Consider the following 24,076-nt stretch of genomic DNA (forward strand, 5'->3'; position numbering starts at 1 on the left):
ATTAGCAAGACAGGTAATAGCAAATTTTGGAGTGGCTGTGGAGAAAAAGGAACCCTCATCCACTGTTGGTGGGAATGTAAAATAGTACAACCATTATGGAAGAAATTTTTTTTTCTCAAAAAACTGAAAATAGAACTACCTTATGACCCAGCAATCCCTCTACTGGGTATATACCCCCAAAACTCAGAAACATTGATACGTAAAGACACATGCAGCCCCATGTTCATTGCAGCATTGTTCACAGTGGCCAGGACATGGAAACAACCAATAAGCCCATCAATAGATGACTGGATAAAGAAGATGTGGCACATATACACTATGGAATACTACTCAGCCATAAGAAATGATGACATCGGATCATTTACAGCAAAATGGTGGGATCTTGATAACATTATACGAAGTGAAATAAGTAAATCAGAAAAAACCAGGAACTGCATTATTCCATACGTAGGTGGGACATAAAAGTGAGACTAAGAGACATTGATAAGAGTGTGGTGGTTATGGGGGGGAGGGGGGAGAGGGAGAGGGAAAGGGGTAGGGGGAGGGGCACAAAGAAAACTAGATAGAAGGTGACCGAGGACAATCTGACTTTGGGTGATGGGTATGCAACATAATTGAACGACAAGATAACCTGGACATGTTATCTTTGAATATATGTATCCTGATTTATTGATGTCGCCCCATTAAAAAAGAAAATTATTTAAAAAAATTGCACATACAAAGTGCTCCATAACGTTTATGAAATGGCTATTAACTGAGTGACACCATAATGTTTGTCAGCTTTCTATCCATCAGTTTTTCTACAAAAGTATATTATATGAAATGATAATGACAACACTGTAGATATTCTAATACTATTTACTATTACTTTTTCTCTACCATTTCATTTGTGTACAGATACTTATAGTTTTAAATTTTCTCATAACAATTCAAAAGGATATAATAAATGGACCTTTTTTTAGGTAGCTTAAATTAGCCTTTCTGAGGACTTTATCCTAGGTGAGGTTAAATTACTTTTAGATGATATTTACTGAAAAATATTTCTTGAGTTCTACTGGAGTTCATTTCCAGCAGACTGGGGCTCTGCACTCTTCAGCACATCTCAGAGGCTCTCGCGGCTCTTCCTTTGAACCTGAATATCATGTTCCTGGCCTTCTTTGGATTGCCATGTAAAATCAACTTTTCTAAAACAAGATTTCACATTGCTGTTAATACCTGTAGATTTCAAAACTTTTACATTAGATTTGGAAATCACCCTTGTTCTCAATAACATTTTCTGAGAGAGAAAATAAATGTATTGCACTTCTCTTTCACTTCAACATTCATAATTGTCCTTCTGTACGTTCATTTTCTTAGCAACGAGAAAACTTTTCCACTCCTCCATTGGATAGTAACCAGTAGTTAGGAACTATCAAAACACAGCAGAAATTGTATCCCTTTTTTATCTTCCAGTTCTTTAAAAAAAATTGATGTGCCTTTAAAAATTACTCTAGAGATGTTTATAGAAAATTATTAGTTTTGGGGGGAATATGCCAGGTGCACTTTTGGCTGCACTCTAGTAAATTGGGGGAAGATTTGCACTGTGCAGTTTTATTGCACTGTAGGAAAACCATTGTCTCGGTCCAAAGAATGTGCTGCCCAGAGCCCCAAATCTGTCACAGGGATTGATTGTGTGAAAGCTGTAAAATATAATTCAGCACACTTTTCTGGGGAATAGTACATTTTTTGTAAGATTCCTTGGAAGACCTAGTCTTGAATAAATGATGCAAAAGCCCTTCCTTGCCAGGCTGCGCCATCACACAGCTTCCTCTGGTAAAGCATATGGTCTATTACAGGCTTGTCTTAATTCCTTTGAAAGAGAATTATGTTTCTGGTTATATTAACTTCTATAGCATGTCTATATATGACATGGTTCTGTGATATCAATCCAAAGTGAAATATTACTGGAAAGATGTTTCATAATATTAATACACATGTATTCAGAAAAAAGTCAAAAAAGTGAAATGTGATTATTACTGTTAAGGGTTGAATTGTGTGCCTAGAATTAATATGTTCAAGTTCTAACCCTCAGTTTCACAGAACATGACTATATTTGGAGATAGAGCTTTTAAAAAGGTTATTAAGTTCAAATGAGATGATTAAAGTAGGCCCTAATCTAGTATGACACGTATCAGAAGAAGACATCTGGACCCAGACTCACACAGAGGAAGACCATGAAGAGAGAGAAGATCGCCATCTACAAGCCAATTGGAGATGCCTCAGAGGAAGAGACCAGCTTGCCAGCTTGATCTCAGAACTCTAGACTCCAGAAATGTGGGAAAATGAATTTCTGCTCTCTAAGCCGCTCAGTCTGTGGTACTGTGTGAAGGTAGCCCTAGCCAACCAACTGTCTGCAACAATACGAAAATCTACTGAATTTTTCATTTGTGTATTTAGCTATACTTGAATTCCTAAAGATTGCTATTTATTTTGCTGGGAGATTCACCATAATTAGTTCGAAGCAATACCCATTATTAAATAAAATAGTATTTGGATTTCTTAAGCGTATTTGAGATGTTTTTTGTTTTGTTTTGTTTTTAATCTCCTAAATGTCATCTAAGGAAAGTGATGCATCCAGCCTGACAAAACATAGCATCTGGTTTGTATACTTATCAGTTGCACATAGTAGGTAATAAGTAATACAATGTACACAATTTATGTAAATAATTTCTAAAACCTTTGCAGTTCAATTAATTTCTGAGTACGGACTCCACATTATTCTAGAGAAAATTGATATTATTAAATGTTTATAGACATGTTCCATGATAGTTTAATATAGTCAATTATTTTAAAAACCAATAATAATTCTTTTGTTTTTAAAATAAGAACAAAAATGAGAAAGAAAAGTTTATGTTTTCTAATAATGTGACTTTCATTTAGTATTTATTTTTTCAAGAAGTATGTGTGTTTATGTGTGTGTGTGCATGTGCACATGTATATTAAATACTTACCCCAAGACAAATATTTCCTTAGTCATGGAAAACATATGCACTTAGAATGATATGCATAGAAAAAAAGTAACAGAAGTATTTTGGTTTGCATCCCAGGAAATTTAATTTTATTTCAGCCAAAATTATAGGGATAGTATAAGAATTGTGATAAATACCAGCATTATAGAATCACACCAATGATATTCTCTGGCATGTTGAAATACAGAGTGATATGCCTAATGCCTCTTGACAGGAAAACATAGCCATATTGTTTCATTTCTTCATTCTATTCAGAATTAAAGTAGATTCAAACCAATTATGGAAAAGATCATATAGTGTAATAGAATGAATATCCCAGTGTGGTAGATATAAGAATTCTTAACATTGCATTTACAAATTCAACAAAAGGTTATCAAAATCCCAGAAGTCTTATTTCAGGACAGTGCTATGTCTCAGTGCCTGAGTGAGGACCGCAGGTGGCCAGAGCTGTTTTACTCAGTGTCACTGTAGCACCTGTTTCTTTTAATTTGCTCTTCCACGGTGAGCTGTTCAGACTGGACTTCCACTTTGGGAAATGTAGGCTTAGCTGCACATTCACTCCCATTAATGTGGGCCGCACCCATTGTCTCACCATGCCAATGTTTGATGTCCTGCTCAAATGCACTTCTTAAGTACAAACATGGCATATTTTTAATTTGATCTACAGAATCTATTAAGTCATGATCAAAAATGTTCTCATTTTTTTTAGAAAAAGCAGCGATTTTCACAGTGTTAGAAAAGAAGAAGTGTAGACTTCTGTTATTTGAATGATTCCCTTTCAGGTTTAAAATGTTTTTATCAGAAGAGGCTATTGAACTTTTCGCCTTTACTATTAACCCACCACTGAGGCTTGCTTTGGGGGCCGACTGTGCCGTGGCTCTGGCAGTCTGTTTATCGAGAGCTGTAGCTAGTACATTCCTGGAGCAAGTCTTTTCAGATTCAAATATACCAAGTAACTCTGAAATTCTAGATGCATTTTCTAAATTCTCAATCTGATATCTATTTGCAGTGTAGTTTGCTTCACTTGACAGTGGTGATGGATTGGGAAATTCTAAAGTAGCTGTCTCCCGCCTGCAATTATTCAGAGACGAGTCTGCTATATAATTGTTATTATTATTCTTATTCAAATTCTCCTTCTGATTATCTGGCACCACCTCATCATCAGTGTTAGGAATCTGTAAAAGTTCTGCGCCATCGGGTTCATTAGCTTTTCCACTTTTCTCCTTGTCAGCACTCTGCACAACCACATTATGGTTGGTGTTCAGATCCGTTTCACTTTTCCTCTTGTTCTTTGTCTCTTCAGCCTCATTCAGCTGATCTCGCACATTCTTATTTCCTTCCTTCTCATCCTTTCTTACTTCGTACATTTCCTTTTCTTTGATTCCTGTAACACCCTCTTTCTGACACGTATGGATGGATGGCATATACGGTGGCAGGAAAGAAAAGTTCTCTTGCTCTTGTCCTTTATTTTCCAGGGTTCTGATGTGCTCTGTCAGTGATTCACTTTTATACTCAGTGGCTGTAGGTGTTGTCATTTTGGGGGGCCATTTAGGTTTACTCATTTTTAGTTCTTCCTCAAGGGGGAAGGTTTTCTTAGGCATCTCCTTAGAAGGGGGCCAAATGATTTTTAATTTTCCTCTTTCTCCAAATTTTCTCAGATCATCCCTTTGCCTTCTGCTGTGAACAGCTACTAAAGGTTTATTAAGATCTCCAAGCATAGGGGCATGTTCTGCACTGTTTTTACAAACATTTGGTTCTTCGTTAAGAACAAAGTCCATTGAGCTGCTTTGATTTTTGCAATTCCATCGATCTTTATGCTGTTTATGTCCAAAACCTTCATCATAATTTCCCTTAGATTTGAAAAGTTGTTTAAAGTGAGGTTTACAATATATGTGTCCATGAAGTGATGCATAATTTCCCAAGCTGCCAAAAAGAACAAAAGAAAAAATTTAGCATTTCATATATGCCCTGCAAATTCATTGGGAATTTAGAAATTAATTATTTCAAGAATGAGTCAGAGATTCAGTACAATTAACCTACCAGTAATAGAAATGTGCTTATTAATCGAGCATTCATGTTAGATAATAGTTACCACTAACACCCTACATGATGTATGTCTTACACTATTTAGAATGTCATGTTGAATGTCAGGTATTGGTATAATAGGTATTATAGTATAATGCACATGTATTAGTTATACATGGTGTAAAATGATAGGACTAATCTTTGCTAACTCAGTGATTTATGTGAAGGGTTGTAATTTTCAATAAATCATAAATAGTACACACATAAAAATCAACTATTTGAATATCCTTGGTAACTGGATTTTGAATGAATTGAAAGTGTGCCTATGCAATTGTTTATCTGGCCTTTTCAGGGAGATCAACAAATAGAATGCTTGTTAAAATTAAAATCAAATTTAGTCTAAGGAGCAGCATTATGTTTGAATAACTCTGAATTTCTACATAAAACAGATATATCAACAAGACAGTAAAACTTAAAACTTATAAATAAAATATATATAAAAAAACTAATTGATAATATATCTCCATCAACCCCAAAACACAAGGAGTTAAGGACAAACAACCTACAACTATAAGACATGCATGGTAGTCACATCTGCATGAGTAATACCAGAGGAAGCAAGGAAGGTATCTGACAGGCCTGAAATATGAGAGCACAAAATAGCCAGGCAATATTTGCTGGAAAGTGTCACATGCCCATCTGAGCACAGCAGCTGAAATTGGGAGGGTTTTGCCCTCTCCAATAGCCAGTGAGTATAAGGGGCAGTGCTAGGAAAGACTGAAGAGGTGGCAGGAGTCAAACTCTAAGAACGGACCCCTTGAAAACAAGACTCCACACTGAGAAAAGAAGACATAGGGATGGAATTAAAATCGAGTTGGATAATGATGGAAGAATTTAACAAGAAGGTCCTGACTAATGTGGGGCAGAGGAACCAAGGCAGGAGAACCAGAAGTCAAGCCATCCCAGAATATGGATACCAGAAGAGGTAGCATCTTGAAGTTGGGGAACCATCCTGAATTTGCCTCCTTCTATGATCTAGGAAAACTAGTTCCTCATAAAAATGAGCAACAGAAAAAAAAATCAAAGTGATAAACAAAGTTATTATAAGAAATGAAAGAGTAGGATCATTATAATATTCCTGCAGAACAATGAAAGCATGCTAAAAAAACATGTTCTCAAAGCATCAAAAGTTTAACCTATTATTTCATAATGAACTAGAAAACATTGAGGAAATGATAAAAGACCTAAAAAAACCAGAATGAATTGCAATTAGAAAAACTCATAAATGAGGTACCAGAAATCAGAAAAAATAGAAATAAAAGAGAAAAAAATGTCAGCAATAAAAACTAAACTAAAAGAACTATATGAACAAATAAACAATAGAAAGTGTTTTAAGAAGAGAAATGGGAGAATAAAGATAAGAATTTACAGTTAGAAATAAAAATAGAGATAAGCATTTGACAGAAAGACAAATATGAAACTAGGCATAAAAATCCATGTATAAATAACAGAAGTTCTGGATAAAAAATAAAGCAATAAAACAGGTTCAATATTAAAAAGCTATAATTTAAGGAAAATTTCCTGATATAAAAAATAGCATGAAACTGAAAACACACACTGAGTAATTGATACTATTGACCCAGAGTGACCAATGCAAAGAACTATTCTAGTAAAATTACTGAACTATTAAATAAAAAGAAAAAATCTTTTGTGTATTTAAAACAAAGAGCATATGACTTATAATGGAAAGAAGTTAGGATATTATCAATTTCCAACATGTTATGCCAGAAGAAAGTAGAGTAATACATTTAAGATACTCAATGAAACAAAGTGTAAACCAAGTATTTTACTTTCAGCAAAACTGACTTTCCCTTGTAAAGATCATGAATAAATTGTTATTAGGATATAAAAACTTATAAATAAGTCGTGTGAACGTAATGTACAGCAGGGGGAATACAGTCAGTAATATCACAGTAACTTTATATGGTGAGAGATGGCTAATAGACTTCTCATGGTGATTACTTCATAAGGTATCTAAGTATCAAAACATTATGTTGTTTGAAATTAACATAATACTATATATTCACTATAATTAAAAAGAGCCTTACATTCCAGAAATAAATAAATAAAATTAAAAGAATATTGTTTCCATGAACCTTTTCTGAGGAATCTACTAGAAAATAAACTTGGACAACCAGAATGACTACAGAAACATCAACATAAGGACTGATGCTAAGATTAATATATTATTACCTATAAACTAAGAAGAAATGGGGAAAAGAGGGAGATAAAGTGATATGTAGTGGCTGTGTGATATGACACTGAATATACAGAGCAATAATTTTCTAAAATGCGGTGTAAGTTGACTGGGGAACAAATGCAGTACTTTTATGTTTTGATAATTAAATTAGTGGTGCTGATAGTTTTGTTACTTCAGAAATTGTCCAAATGAATATGGGATAGTCTAATTCTGTTATATCCTTTGTATTGAGAACCAGAACTCACAAAATGAAAGAAAAGACGTATAAATGTCACGCAGAAGAAGCTAAGCAAAAGCAATGTGGTTTTGAATTCAATTTAGAAATATCGCTACAAAGTCATGATATAGACTTTTCTTTATATGCATTTACTAGCTCAGTGATTTTCAACTTTTCTTTACCTCACAGGACACACAAACTGCTAAAATTCTGCGGCACAGCAAAAATATATTTTTTGCTGATCTGATAAAAAATAGTATAATTTTGATTGATTCACAAAAAAATGATACTAGTAATTACCTACCACTTTTGCTCCAAAGTGTTTTTAAACAAACAGGTGCCTATATTTGCATATAAGAATTTCAGTTACTAAGCACTAACCTATCAGGTATAACCTTATTATGCAATGTGACCAATAATATGCAACATTATTATATGATCTATATATTTATGGTTTAAGACATAGCATTTAAACTGGATAGCTTTTGTTGTGTTGGCTTTTACCATTTTTTAAATTTGACAATCTAAGGGAAAAGAGGTCAGTGCACTTGACTAAATAGTTAAGTATTGCTAGTTTTAAAAATTCTGTGGCACACACCAGTTGAAAATTGCTATCCTAGATCTTAACCCTGAAAAGGCTTAGAAATAGTGACCAACCCAGTAGAAAGAACATCGAGATTATGGTCTTGAAATGCCATTTCTTACTTAAGGAAACCAGGGCTTGGAGAAATGACTGATTTCAGGCCTGGGGTAGTAAATTTACACAAGATTTGTATGGCACTAATCCTATCAGATAATGAGGAAACTAGTAAAGATTACTAAGTCTTGTCAAAAGGAATAAGACAACTTGAAGGGGTTTCTACTCTCCAGGGATAAAATAATTTCAGCCTCAGTAATAATAATAATAATTGCATCTGATTGAAACCAATCAAATATGTATAAATTTATGAGTTTATAACGGCATTAAAAACATTTTAAAATTAGTTACCTCTAGGGGATGATAAGGGACCATTTCATTGTTATTGTTAAATAAAAAATAAATACATTAGCAAGACTGGTAAATAAAAGAAAAAAAATTATGCATTTATTTTGCCTTTCCTTCACCATCTCTACCACCATATAGCCAAATAGTAGATAAAGAGAAGCATCTCCTGTAAAAATATTCAAATTAATAATGAAAATGAGGAAGCAAAAATATCAACATTTTGCAAATATCAATTAATTGATATAGGAATTAAGCTTCAATATCTGCTATGATCACAAATAAGAGACAAGAAGACATATGTGCTTACTGTACTCTTGTCAACACTTCCTATGTACTTGTAAAGGCATCAAATCTTAGTTTACAAAAACCAGATTCAAGTGACAATTTGTCAGAAATACAGAGGAGAATGGAGCATGTGAACTGCACTATGACTATGCAATCAGCCAATACAGACTGTGGGAAACTATAGGTCAGATATCCTGGGTTCTTCCCAAATAAATTGTAAGGAAAGAAAAGAATGGATGGAAGACCTATAGCTTAAAAAAACCCACACAAACAAACACATAAAAGCCATATCAAAATTTAAAAAAAATGTATAAAACTATAGTATAGTATCTAGGAAAGCACATTTAGATAAAAAAATATAAATATGAAAGGACGCATATTTTTTTTAATTCAGTGAGAAGAGGGAAGGCAGACACAGACTTCCACATGTGTCCTCATAGGGATCCACTGGCCAAGCCCCTATCAGACAATGCTCTGCCCATCTGTAGCCACTGCTCTGTTGCTCAGCAACCGAAGTACTTTAGCAAGGCCATGGAGCCATCCTCAAAGCCCAGGACCAACTTGCTCAAACCATTCAAGCTATGGCTGTGGGAAAAGAGGGGAGAGAGAGAGAGAGAGAGAGAGAGAGAGAGAGAGAGAGAAAGAGAGAAAGAGAGAGAGAGAGAGAGAGAGGCAAGAAGGGGAGGGGTGGAGAAGCAGATGGGCTCTTCTCCTGTGTGCTCTGGCCAAGAATTGAACCTGGAACATCCACACACCAGGCCAATGCTCTAACACTGAGCCAGCTGGCCAGGGCCAAAGGAAGCAATTATTGAAAAGGATATTATTTACTCACAGGAAAGACATAACAGGTTGTATTTAGGTGGGGAACATGGAAGGATCTTCTGCAGTGGCTGCCTATGTTGTATTTCTTGATCTTAATAGTGCCTATAAAATGTGCTCTTTATAATAATTTATTGAGCCATATACTTGTTTTGATTAGTTTTTTGTACTTGTGGTTCTTTGTACAATGGTTTTTTAAAAATATCAGTCATTGAATTAATATCTTTGAGTTCTTATAATATGTCAGCCTTTACTAGATGTTGGCAAGACTAACATCACATTTCCTACAGTGGGGACAATTAAATTAGACTGTGTTTAAAATGGTACAAGCACAGGGAATACTTGGGAACACAGAGGAAGGACACTTTCTCCATATTAGGAGGTCAAAGCAGGCCTTTTCAAAGACAGGAAGCCTCAGTTGAAGTCTACAGAGTGAGTAGGTATTAGTCTAACGGAGAGCTGGGAAGAGGCATGGGAAAACCCCTACAAGGACTGAAAGTAACATTTAGGACCAGATAATAATGAGAAAGACAATTAATTATTTTGTGGAACTAAAAGAAATTCAGTTTTCATGAAAAGTAACATGCATTGGGAGGAAGGGGTGTTGTGAGAGGAGCAGAGGCAAGATCCTTAATTGCCTTTAACTTATATTAAGATCTTAACTTTTTATAATAGAGAAAGCCAATATGTGTTTTAAACAGGGGAATGACCTCAGAGTTTCATTTTAGAAAGAGCGTTCTCACTATATCATGGAGCATGGCACTGAGCACGTGGGTGAGTGGTAATGGTAGTGAGAGATACCTGAGGCGGGGAGACCAACTACCTAGAGAGGCTGTTGCATTAGTACAGGTGAGAGATACACTTGTTTGAAAGATACCTGGTCTGTGGGCATGGAGCAAAGTATACAGCTCAAGAGGTATTTATGGGACAGAAATTATAAGGCTTGGTCATTGCTTGGGTGCAGGGAACAGAGGAGAGAAAAGAGTCAAATGTAACTTCATGTTTTAATCATTGAGTTAATGTTAGTGCTATTTACTGAGAGAGTAGCATAATGACCATGAAGTCAAGAAAGCAATATTGGTAGAGAGAAGATAATGGGGCATGTTGAATTTTCTGTACTTATGAAAAGTCTAATTGGAGCTATAGTCATTGAGATATAAGTGCTTGATACACAGAAGAGAGTCCTGGGCTAGTGCTACCGATTTCAGAGTTATTTCCACATAGATGATGATTACAGTTTTGAGCGTGAATGTGATAAAAGAGAAAGAATTTAAACACTAAGAAAAATAAATGCCTATTAACAGAATTCTAGGAAACTCTAACATCTGAGTAGAGTTTCCTAGAATCACACACACAGGAGTCTGAGAAGGAACACACAGAGGGTAGGAGAAAAAACCATTATACTCTGGTGTCATGGAAACAAGAGAAAAGAACATTGCAGTGAGGAGTATTTGACTTTGTCAATTAAAGTCAGTCTGAAGCCCTGGCCGGTTGGCTCAGCGGTAGAGCGTCGGCCTAGTGTGCGGAGGACCAGGGTTCGATTCCCGGCCGGGGCACACAGGAGAAGCGCCCATTTGCTTCTCCACCCCTCCGCCGCGCTTTCCTCTCTGTCTCTCTCTTCCCCTCCCGCAGCCAAGGCTCCAATGGAGCAAAGATGGCCTGGGCGCTGGGGATGGCTCTGTGGCCTCTGCCTCAGGCGCTAGAGTGGCTCTGGTCGCAATATGGCGACGCCCAGGATGGGCAGAGCATCGCCCCCTGGTGGGCAGAGCATCGCCCCACGGTGGGCGTGCCGGGTGGATCCCGGTCGGGCGCATGCGGGAGTCTGTCTGACTGTCTCTCCCCGTTTCCAGCTTCAGAAAAATGGAAAAAAAAAAAAAAGTCAGTCTGAAAGCTGTACATTTAGCATAATAATTACAATTCAGCATTTCAGACTATAGCCACACCAAATGACACATTTATTTAAACGTATTTACTTCAAGAGTTTTGGAAAATGAGTGCACTTATAACTGTGTTCGTAAGGTCTTCTGTTTAACTATAGAATATACAGAGTATTTATCTGACTTGACGTTGACATATTCTAAATTCTTCCCCCCCCCCACTTAGATGGAATAGCCCAAACAGGTATATTCTAGCTCCCACCACCTGTTTTTGTAAATGAAGTTTTACTGGAATACAGTAGGTCCATTAGTTTATAGCTGCATCTGTTTGGTTTTCTATGGCTGCTTTTCCATTCCACTGGAATGTTGAGTAACAACAGACATCATGGCCTGCAAAGTTGAAAATATCTACTATCTGGCCCTTTACAAAAAATGTTTTCTGACTCCTGATTTAGAGTCTAGACTTTAGATTAAATTAGTAACTTAAAAATTGTTATTTTCACAGTAGCTCTTAATATTTTTATCTATATGATCTCTATATTCACACAAAGGAACTCTTTTTGACTTGATTCAGAAAACAAAATTTCAAAAGCAAAACAGTCACAGCCCCCCTGAGCAAAGCATAACAGAACACGACCACATCCCTTCTGTGGCTGTGTTAACTGAAGGCAGCAAGATCTGGAAAAACTTACATTTTCCTAGTGCACTTACATACACTACAGGCTGCTTAAAGTTTGTGCCACAGACCACAAAACATTTACCTCAGTTTACTGTTGCAATAGTGGCATCGGAAGCAGGACTTATGAAAACTCTGCTTGTCTGCTGTTAGGCACTCCATTGGATAAACTGTCTTTTGACAGAGTATACACATTTCCTTGTCTTGGAGAAGCAGTTTCTAAAAATAAAAGTTTACAAAGGTTTATTTAGTATTATCTTCAACCACATCGTAAGAACAAAACAAACAACAGCAATATATTAACTGGCCATGCTGTTAAAATAGAAAGCTCTAAGGCTACTGTCCTGGTACTGCTTTCCTGGATTAAGCCATTCTTACATTGGGTCTGAGATGCCTTACTCTACTCTCTCTATTATTTTATACATTGTACAAGTTGACTTTTATTATTTAAGGAAGCATATATGAGCAAAACATGTTTATCAACTTTAAAACATTAAAAATAATTCATGGTGAACTCAGCCATACAGAATCCTGAGAGTATGTATCATCCTAGAACTAAACTTTCTCTATATATAAAAATTTATATTTAACTTGGTCCAAAGCTTTTATTGTTTGGAGAGATATTTCTAAAATATGTGCATATCTTTTATTTTTTAAGCTGAGGACATTGTATTTGTTAAATATTTTCTTGATGACTTAGTGTTGAATTTATGGCAGCAATTATTAACTTGAATCCAATGAGACTTGCGATTGCATTGAAATGTTTAGGGCCATTTATACTCAACCTAAATGGCTTTAGATTGTAGGGCTTCTGGGATTTGCACATCTGCTTTTTATAGCCTCTTTCCTTGCTCTAAACTTTCTATAGTCATGTGCTGCTGCTCTCAGATGAATGCTAGCTTCTCAAATAATAGTAAATTACTAACTAATGTTTGGATATGGTTTCAAATCTGACACAGAACTTTCACCTCAGTTTTGCTTTGATCTTTACAATGATCAAGTGAGAATAACTAAGCTTTTATATTAGTTATATACAAAAGCACATATGCTCAAGGGTTTTAATACAAATACACAGTATATATATATATATACTGTAGTGCTTTGAGGCTTAATTTTGGCTACTAAGAGATTCTCTTTTGTTTATTTGAGTGTAGTAGAGAACATGTTTCCATATTTTTTTCTTTTTATTTAGATGATTAAATTTAACAGGGTGACATTGGTCAACTACAGTATATAGATTTTGGGCCAACATCTCCACATCATTTGGACAGTCAATTATGTTGTATACATGTTTCCATATTTAACATCAGGTTTTTTTGTGTGTATTTTCTATATATTTTTAGCTATCTTAACAGAAACTGAGAATTTGAAATTAATTAGACAACTTTGCTTAATAATGCCAGAAGCAAGTACATTAAGAAATCATATGAATTTGATAAACTAGACACATATGTTGCAAATACGATAGAGGCATAACTATTAGTTTCAGCAATTTTTATTATTAAGTTTGCTATTTCCTTCAATCTGTCTAAAAGAATGGACTACATACACTAATGATGCACATTAATTATGTCAAATCCTTTTATTACGAAGCCTCATTAATTATAAAGTCTGGGAAAATAAATAAATGAACTGTTCTTTGATGTTAAAATAAGATAATATATTTTACATCTCCCTTCTTCCAAATATAATCAGAGTTAAAAAATGTATTGTCCATGTCTATCTGTGAATGAGGCTAATTGAGCTACCATTTTGGGTTTAAGAAAGGTAAAAAAATCATATATATTAAAAAACAGTGGTATTAGAGGAAGTTAATGTTTTTCAACTCAATAATAATAATTAAATATACAAAGGTTTAGTTGCATACCTACACTTTTGTTAGAGATACCAATCAATAAATTCTTTAAAGCACATATGATGAGTGTAAATTGTTTCTTGGATTATAACCCAGCTGTAATGAATTCCAACTCAACCACTTAGTCTGGGAGTTAAAAATACATCAATAGTAAGTCAAAAGATATTATTTAATATTGTCTTTAATAAGTGGATGAACTAATAATTTTAATAAGGAATATTAATAATGTGGTATGGGTGTAGAGTTACTATTAAATTTATAGTTATATATAATCATTAATACTATCTCAATAACAATAGCTTTATCTGTTGCTTTATTCAAACCCTTACTTACCTTGAAAAATACAGGTCTTAATAATTTATATATGTAATAGCATTTACTATTCTCATACAGTGCAGACAAATCAGATGCTTTATAAAGAGAAAGTAGTAAAAGCAAGCATTGTGAAGAGAAGGACATTAGCAACCAGGAAAGGTATTAGTGTCTTAGGTTATATTGTTTGGTTACTTCCATGCACTCTTTTAACTGCAAATCGCCTTAGCTATGGAACACATGCCTTTAAATGGGTTAATGTTACTTCACATTTTGCAGCTCATTTACCACTTATGAAGGCAGATTCCTCTTGGAAGTTGGTTTTCATCTCAGCTCCAGCAGCATCTGAGGTTGCATATCCCACACGTTCAAAAAATCTTTCACTCTCCTGCCATGTTTTTTGGAAATTTTTCTTGAGATCTTTAGGTGAATCAGAAATATCTAAAATATGACCAGCGATGACATCTTCATAGGTTGGTGGGGCATGCTTAAAGTCAAAGCCAGATTTGCCAGCTTCTGAGGTAGGCGATGGAGACACCGTTGTCTTTGACCCAACAACTTGACTCTCAAAGGCATCCACACCTGAGAAGTGTTCACTTAGAGACCTTGTTTCAGAGCGTGCATTGGGCTGCTTAGCAGGAATGTTTTCTTGCCACTCTCTGGGATGATTGCAAGAAAAGCCTGTAAAATTAGTGTTTTCTAAAGATGTTAATCCAAATTCTTCCTTACAAAATGTATGACTTTCTTGTTTTATATTACGGTTTGCTTCTCCGTTTACATAAACTCTTGGATTTGACTTTGCTTCAAAAAGTGGGCCATCCTCAAATTCCCTGAACCATCTGTTTATTTCATTTTCATGGTCATTCACAAAATCTTCAGCCATTTGAACAGTTCGGTTGGCTGCTTCATATCTCTGTGTGTGCTCTGACAGATGAGGCCCTTCCACTTTTTGGATGATTTCAATTGAGTCAAAACTTTCAGTATCTGGCACTATGCCCTTGGTGGAATTTATTCCATCTTTGTGAACATAAGTTGCCCTTTTCTCTACTTTTCTAACTTCTTCTTTAGCTTCCATGCATTCTTTGAAGGACCCAGTATCAACAGGGTTTACACTTATAGGTATTGTTATTGTAGGAGAGTCCTGACCACGAGTTTCTATCTTTATTTGACGACGAAGAGTTGCAGGTGACGTGATGATCTCAGACCTCTTCTCTACAATTGGAACTGGAGTTACTGATGAACGCGGGATAGTCCCTCTGGATAACTTTGCAGTGGTGTCTTTGAGTTTGACAAGTTGTTCAGAGCGACTCCTGGGTGGAGAAGGGGAGGTGTTTGCTCTGTGAATTCTAGATGTTTGTGACACAGGCATTCTGGGTGATGGTTCAGAACAACTGTCCTTTTTAGGGGACTGAAAAGGCTCATCCTTAGTTGGTATTTCTGTTCGCCGTGCAGTAGACTCAATTGTTATGAAAGTTGGTGATGGTGGACGTGTTTTCAAAGAGGGAGGAGAAATCTTGTTATCATCCAATTTAATTTCCTGATAGGTTTTCACATGATTGCGAGTAGTTGCTGCAGGATGGGTTTCTGCTTGGTGCTGCTCTGTTTCTTCTACAATGGTATTTTCTTTTTGTTCAGTGTTTTGAATATAGCTGATGTTAACATTAGACGCTTTATGTAATGTTTCCTTCAGACTTGTAGGTCTGTTTCTCTGGTTTTCTGCTTTAGAGGATATCATGGCCGTTTGAATTATATTTTCACAAGACAGGAGCATATCCTCTGCTTGAGTCTTAATATGTATTATTTCTTCTTTGATTTTTTCTATGTTATTCTCCACAGCTATGCGAGCTCCATACTCTTTTTTTTCTTCACTTAATAGCCATACTGGAATAATATTTAGCAGTGTCTGAAAGATTTTAAGACCATTTGTATCCACCTCTGCTTCAAAGTGTTTTACCCTAGACAAAATCTGTTGTAGTTCTTCACGTTTTCTCAAAAATTCCAATATATTTATAGCACATTTTCCATTATCCTTTTGGGATTCTTTCATAGAGGAAAATAAAGATTTGTTTTGTGTAATCTCTTGCTTTGAATCTTTAGTATTAGAAAATACTTGTTTCTGTTGAATGCCCTTGATTCCAAGCAATTTTTCTTCTTGAAGATTATTGTATGGCTGGGCCAATTTTTTATGTTTAACTTGGCTTTCAGAAGTCTGTATTTGTGTTTGCTGAAAATTCCCAGTCTGTGAATCAAGATGTACATTAGTAACCTTTTGCTTGACTACCTTCTGTGCTGATTTATTCAAATGTTCTTGTTTTCCTTTAACAATTAGTCTCTCTTCTTTTGGACTAATCATCAGTGGGCCCTGAATTATTTCTTCACTTTCTAGAAGTTTGCCATTTTCAGATTCTCTAACTTCTCTTTGCTTCTCATGAACTATATTGAGCTTACTTTCATGGCTTTTCCCTGAGGGTTCTGTAGGCAATTTTATTGTTACTCTCTTCTCTTTCTTTTGTAATTGATGATTTCTTTCAGCCACAGGTTGCTTATTACTATATTCAGCACTTGCTTCGGTTCTCTCTGTTTCCTTATGCTGCTGTTTGGTAATGGTTTGAACATCAACTTCAGACTGTTTTTTATGGCTTGCGTAGCTGTCGTCTGTTTTATTTAATGTATGATCTAGAGTTGGAAGCTTGATGGTTTTAACTTTGAAATTTGGGGAAGCTGGTTTGCTTTGGGACAAGTGCAACTGCTCCAGATACTTCTTCTGTTGTGTTTGTTGTATACTGCATTCTTGGTGACTCTGTTTAATTTCACAAGCTGCTTTAGATTGTATCATGTCTCTTGAGCTCTGTAAAATGTCTGTTTTCATGGTATCTTTGTCCTCTGAGGCTGCTAGAACATGCTGGAGCCTCTTGGCGGCAGCTGTCACCGCTGGTGTTGTAGGAAGGTCGTTATCAGTACACACTCCTCGTACTTGAGAATGACTTCGAGAGTCTGGGTTGGTTTGGGCTACAGTGACCCCTGAATCCATTCCAGGGAGGAGAAGCTCCTCCTTTGTTTTTTGTAACAGCATTTCCTTTTCTAGCCCTGATATTTGAGTTTGGCATTCTGTTTTGACTATGTTGGAGCAAAAGCTCTCATGTTTCTGCTTTTCAAGCTCTTCTCTTTGTTGTCGGTATTTTTCTTCAGCAATCATTAAAGGTGTCTTAAATTTTCTCATATAAGGTTTTGGACTTGGTTGTCCTGAACCCGCAGGAAATGAATGAGATTTGACAAGAGGAGTTTTTCCTTGTTTTTCCCTGGGTAGTAAAGTTTCTGGAACTGTCTGTGAAAGAGACCTTGTAGTATCAATAGATAATTCTTTTCTTTCAGGAAGACTTCTTCTAGATATGTTCTGCTTTGTCTCTGCATGTTTATCATTAGTCACCATTATTACTCTTTTCTGATCATTTGAGAGAGTAGTTTTACATTCTACATCTGTCAGGGAATTTTTCAGTTCAACTCTTGGGAGACCATGATACTTTTTCTCTTCTAAATGCTTAGGCAATTTTGGTTTCGGTAATGTGGGAGGTGGCAGACGTACTCCTGATTTTCCTGTTATTGTTTTAGCCTGAGAATAAGTTTGCTGAGAGTGTGAGGCTTCTTCTTGGGAACATTGTACAAATGTTCCACTGTGCTTTTCTTGAACATGTGCTGGGTTCAGAGATGGAGTTGGAGAAGGGGGAGGTGGTAGAAACAATGACGGACATTCTCTTTCAGATTTCTCATCTTCTGGTGGTGGGGGAAGAAGAAGGCCTGGGAAATTTTCAAAGTCAGCTTTTATCTTCTCTGTGGATAGTGAGGGCAGAAAGCCATTTTTTTCAGGCAATATCATCACAGGAGGTGGAGGAGGAAGAGGAAATTCTATTTCAGATGATGCATTGGAAGGTGGAAGAGGAGGTGGAGATGGAGGTGGTAGAGGGCACTCACTTTCTTTCACATTATTTTCAGGGTTCAAGTTGATTGGATTAAAAGACATTTCCATTGCCTTTTTTAAGTCTGCAGAAGTATTTGTCTTCATTAGAAAGTCCTGGCTGTTCAGAAGTACATCAGTCTTCTGCTTTCTGTCAGTTGCCTGAAATTTATTGTGGCTTTTTTGGGAGACTTTCACTTCTGTTACATTTGATAAGTCTTGATCTATAGGCAAAGTCTGCCACACTGGTTGAGGGTTCACATTCTTTTTCTCTACATCTTTATTACAATACTGCATCTCTTGCTTTAACAAGGTTTGCTTCTGAAAGTCCGCTGAAACTTTACAAGTTTCTCCAACTATCTTGCTGACGGGACTCTGGGTTGGACTGGGGCAAGAGCTTTGTTTATCTGTTGATATTTTAGTGTTTCTGGTATTTTTTAAACCCTTTACAGGGAAATGCTCAGTCTTCTGGTGATCATTCCTCAGTTTGCAAGTTTGAGTCTGTTGCCCTCCAACTGCTTTATCAATAGATTGGGCAGAGTTAAAGACATCCTTCCTCCATTCTCTCACTGTCTCTGATTCCTTAGTTTTTAGATTTTCCTTAACTGACACTGGTGAAGTCAATTGTCTGCTCATATATTCATTTCCAAGCTGCTCTGTTGTATCAGTCCAGACACCCATTTTGTCCCCTGACTCTAATACATTTTTAATAGCTTTGTGTTGTGAATTAGATAGTCTTCTAAGACTTTTCTCCAGAGCATCGTTGTTTTGTTCACGGTCTATGACAATCTTTACTGTGCCTTTAGGGGCTTTTGGAAGATTAACCTCAGCTCTTTCTTCTACTAAATTCCCATGACAAGTTTGGGTGAAAGTATCTGTTCTTCCTTGCCACCTGGCTGCTGGCTCAAATGGTCCTGGTCTTGGCTGAAGAACAGGTTTTTTGTCTGTCTGGACAGCCATCTGATGAATCTCTGTTTTCTGCTCTTGTGAGGATCCTGCCATCACAGCTTTCACATCTTTGATCACACCTTTTCTATCTACCTCTTTGAAAGCTCCTTGTGCCTCTTTCAGATTCCTTAATGAGGTTTCAAGGTCATTTAGGATGAGCTCCTTTTTCAGGATTTCTGTCCTTGTCTTTGCAGTTTTTTCAAGGCATTCAATAGCTTTCTCAAAGTCATCAGGCATGGCATTGGGCTGTTTAGATTCTTCCCAAGGGTGGCTTGATTCCTTAAGTGACTTAAGTGTGGCCATCATGTCACCTTTTATAATTTCTTCTGTTTTAGCTACTGTTTTCTGGTTTATGGACTGGCTGAGGGAATTTAGGGTTGATTTCAAATTACCTTTTATAATTTCTTCTTTGGTTGTCTTACAAGATGTACTCTGGGGCTCTGTCATGAAAAGCTTAACTGTATTATGGACATCTCCTGGAATGATATCAGTTTCATTAATAGTACGTTCAACCTGACACTGGCTTTTATTTAGTAACAGTTTTGTGCCCTCTACATCACCACCAATTATTTTTTCCTCTGTTTCTTCTGTTCTAGCTGTTAGTGTTTCATCTGACCCTGTCTGGAGTTGTTTGAGATAATCCAAAGCTCCAGTTTCTATGCATGTTGTAAAAAACTGAACATTTCCCCTCTCAGAGGCATCGAGTTTAGTCCTTTCAGATATTTTATTCTTTGATGCAGAAGATAGCAAATTATGAATCATACGTTTTACATCACCCCCTATTACTTGTTCACGTTCAAGTGTATCACCAGCATTTTCATGAAGAAGACAGTAGATGGTCATGTTAATATCTCCTCTTTCATCCTCCTGAATTAAAATGCCTTTCTTTACAGATCTTTCCTCAGAGAACAGTTTTTTTATTGCTTGTTGTACATCACCACTTACTATCTCTTCTTTTTCAGCATAAACTTCTGCTGAACTGCTTAATAATTGAGTTTTGGTCAAATTAACATTTCCTTTCTCTTCTTCATTAACCATAATCTCTCTTTTCGTACAGTCTCTTTTGGAAAGTAGATTCATCATTATATTTCTGAGATCAACCCTGATAATTTCTTCTTTCTGTATCTCAGGAGATGTTTGATTCATTAGCTTGTATTTTGCCATTCGAACATCGCCAACTTCGTCAGCCTCAATGATGATTCCAGGAGCCTCTATAACTTTTTGAGAGTAGAGTTCTTCTAAGGTTTTTTTAATACTCTTGCCGATAATTTCCACCTTTTCTACCCTATTCCCATTAAATTCATGAAGGGGTGTAGTTTCAAACAGCCATGTAGTTGTCTTGACATCAGAAGGAGGAATTTCTTCCTTGATGATTTCTGTGATGCTTTCATCTGCTTCCTTAATAGAATCCAAAGTTTGATTTTCAAAAAGCCATACTGCCTGCTTTACATCACCTTTCTGCATATCTTGCTGGGTGACTGTTTTGATGTTTTCATATTCTGATCCTTCCCCTCTTAGCTCATCTATAGCATGAGTTTCAAATAGCCACGTAGATGTTTTAACATTGCCCTTTCGTATTTCATTGACACTTACTGTTCTTATATAAGCATTCGTATTAACATTTTCAGATTCAAAAAAGTGTTTACTTGTCTTTACATCTCCACCTTGAATATGGTCCACAGTGGGCACAATATCATGTGATTCTTCTGAAATCTGGTCCAGTGGCTGTGTTTCAAATCTATACCTGACAGAACTAACATCTCCTTTCTGGATATCTTCTTGTGTGACAGATTTAATAACATACACAGTCTCTGATTTACTAATTGAATCTAATGGTTTTGTTTCAAAAAGCCACCTTGTCCCTCGTACATCTCCATGGATTACCTCTTCCTTTTTAACTGTTGTCACTTCATGATAATACCCTTCTCGGTCTTGAATTGCATAGAGTGGCTGAGTTTCAAAGAGCATTCTGTAGCTTTTTACATCACCCTTTATTACTTCTTCAGTAATAGATTCTTTGGTATTTATATAGTCAGATTCTTCTTTAATTTCATCTAAAGAAAAAGTCTCGAAGATAAAGCACCTCTTTCTTACATCCCCACCTTGTATATCTGTCACCGTCTTAACTAATTCATCACCTTCTTGAACTTCTTTTATCATATCAATGGGTTGGTTTTCAAAAAGCCATCTACAATGTAAAACATTGCCTTTCTGAATGTCTTCAATTTTTAGAGTTTTGATCTTTTTCAAAACTTCTTCTGAACTGGAACTAATTGAATCTAAGGTCTGATTTTCAAATTTATGCCTCATGCTGGAGACATCCCCAGTTTGGATATTCATTTGTACACCTTTGATTTCCTTCCCTTCTTCTCCTTGTATGCTGTCCAAATTTTCTGTCTCAAAAAGAAAACATGCTGTACGAACATCCCCACCTTGGATCTCCTCCTGTTTAACAGTTTGTAATTTGTCTGTTGATTCAGAGTCATCTTTTATGGTATCAAGTGCCTGAGTTTCAAAGAGCCAAGTACAGGCTTTGACATCTCCCTTATGAATTTCTTCACTGCCATTCACTAATGAAACTTTTTCATAAAGAGATTCCATTGGCTGGGTTTCAAAAAGCCACCTACAGGTTTTGACATCCCCTTTAACAATGTCTGCAGGTTGCTCAGTCTTACTCTCTAAGTCTTCCATACTACTAAAATATTTAATTGAATCAAGAGGTTGGGTTTCAAACAGCCATTTAGCAGATTTCACATTTCCAGTTTGTATTTCTTGTGAAGATATTCCTCTAATTATCTGAAATTTATGAATGCTTTCATCAAACTGGTCAATGGGCCTTGTTTCAAAAAGCCACCTACAGCTTTTTACATCACCTCTCAGGATTTCTTCTTGCTGGACTGTCTTTACCTGATGATATTTTCCAAGCTGATCTTGAATGGCATATAGGGGTGTCGTTTCAAAGAGTGATTTATTTAACTCTACAGCACCTCTTGTGACTCCTTCCACCTCTATTTTATGTGATGCATCAAGTTTAATTAAATTGTTTGATTCAAAGATATGTGTGTAATTTCTTACATTTCCTCTGTCAACTTCTTCAAGTTTCACTGTTCGTATGTATTCTTTTTTATCTTCTCTAATCTCTTCCAGAGGTTGGGTTTCAAAAATCCACTTTTGGTGCCTAACATCCCCCTTTTCTTCTTCAGAGGCAGTGATTTTTTGAAGTTTTCCTACATTTGGGCTATCTTTTAAAGCCTCTATTGGAAGTGTTTCAAATAGATGCTTAGTGGTTTGTACATCACCCCCTATTTTCTCTTCAGTTCTTAGAGAATCTGCATCAGGAACTTTGTTTAAAATGTCTAATGGCTGCGTTTCAAACATCCAACACTTTCTGGACACATCTGTACCTATTATTTTTTCCTTTTCTATGATGACCTCTTCTGATTCTTCTTTGATTTTCTCCAAAGGTTGAGTTTCAAATAACCACTTTGCCCTAGTCACCCCACCTTTGATGTTTTCTTCCATGGATATTCCTCTGACGACGTTAATTTCTGTGATATCCTTGTTAATTGTGTCCAACGGCTGTGTTTCAAACATCCAGCGTGCTGTCCTCACATCCCCTTTTTCGACATCTTCTCTGTGAACAGTTTTTATTTCTAGCATTTGACCTGAACCATCTCTAATAACATATAATGGTTGAGTTTCAAAACATTTAATACTTCTTTTCACATTTCCCTTAATTTCTTTGAGCTCAGACCTGAGTTGTAGTAGGTGAACCTCATCTACTGAATGAAGCTGTCCAAGTTGATCCAGATGTTGAGTTTCAAACATGTATCTCACAGTCTTGACATCTCCCCCAGTTATGTCTTTTATGGCAGTTGTCACTGATTCCTCTTGACTTTGATGAATTTTATTCATTGAGTCTAATGGCTTTGTTTCGAACATCCACCGGGCTGTGCGGACATCTCCCCTGGCTAGCTCAGGAATTTTCTCAGCATATTCTTCAATGCCAGAAGAATGATCCCCCAATGTATCTATGGGTTGGGTTTCAAACATCCATGTAGTATATTTCACATCACCACCAGCAATGATTTCTTGATCAGCAATACCCTTGGAGCTGTTATCTTCACTTGGAGAGCCATTGTTGATGGAATCTAATGGTTGATTCTCAAAGACCCATCTCATGGACTGCACCTCACCCTTTAGAATTTCATCCCACTCCAAGTGTTCTCTTTCTGAGGTAAGAGCTTTTTGAGAACAGTCATTTGTGTTTTCAAAAACATACCGGGCTTGTTGTACATCTGCCGACACTGAGCTCCCTGTGTTCACTTGACTAGAAACAATCTCAGAAACCTCACTGATATAGTCTTTTTCTAAATTTTTTCTTAACTCAGGATGGATGTGCTTATATAAACGATTTAATTCATACAAATTTCTTTGCTTGGAATATAATTCTTTGGGGATTGGTGGTATTCTAGGAGGGCTGGTAAATTCAGGGGACTGGGAAAATGCTGTCACATCTAATGGGGTTTGGAATATATCAGGTGGGGGAGGAGGAAATTCTTCTGTCTTTCCTGAAGGACTGGCATGAACTTGTGCCAGAGTTGAGGAAGTGGCACTGTGGTCACTATATCTTGTGGTTGATGTTTCTTTCCTCTGGCTGGTTGAAGTGCAAGAAGTGGAAGATGTACCCAGAGTTGGTGATGGCTTTAAAATCTCTTCATATTCACTTTTAATCTTTAAAGGAAAGAAAATCAAATCTTATAAAGATGGGTGGAGTGGTGGAGATTTCCTGGGCACTGTGCTATACCTGTCCATCTGCAATGACATCTCCATCGGGAATAATAGGTGACATATTTC

The 24,076-nt window shown here is 36.4% G+C and overlaps 1 protein-coding gene across 2 annotated transcripts in view; it reads right to left on the bottom strand.

Moving 5' to 3' along the window:
• Nucleotides 1–3,075: 3,075 nt before the first annotated feature.
• The window catches only part of XIRP2 (xin actin binding repeat containing 2), an 84,578-nt gene continuing 63,577 nt past the window's right edge, over nucleotides 3,076–24,076 (bottom strand). Inside the window, exons 7-9 of one of the 2 annotated variants that reach the window (XM_066233528.1) lie at nucleotides 14,608–23,953; nucleotides 12,238–12,371; nucleotides 4,796–4,931 (exon numbers count right to left, since the gene is read on the bottom strand). In XM_066233528.1, coding sequence (XP_066089625.1) covers nucleotides 12,277–12,371; nucleotides 14,608–23,953 — 9,441 coding nt within the window. In that variant the 3' untranslated portion in view covers nucleotides 4,796–4,931; nucleotides 12,238–12,276. Of the gene's footprint in view, nucleotides 4,932–12,237; nucleotides 12,372–14,607; nucleotides 23,954–24,076 lie in introns of both variants that reach the window. The other variant, XM_066233529.1, reaches the window with a different exon arrangement.

The sequence above is a fragment of the Saccopteryx bilineata genome, chromosome 5, assembly GCF_036850765.1.
Source record: "Saccopteryx bilineata isolate mSacBil1 chromosome 5, mSacBil1_pri_phased_curated, whole genome shotgun sequence".
NCBI classification, from domain to species: domain Eukaryota; kingdom Metazoa; phylum Chordata; class Mammalia; order Chiroptera; family Emballonuridae; genus Saccopteryx; species Saccopteryx bilineata.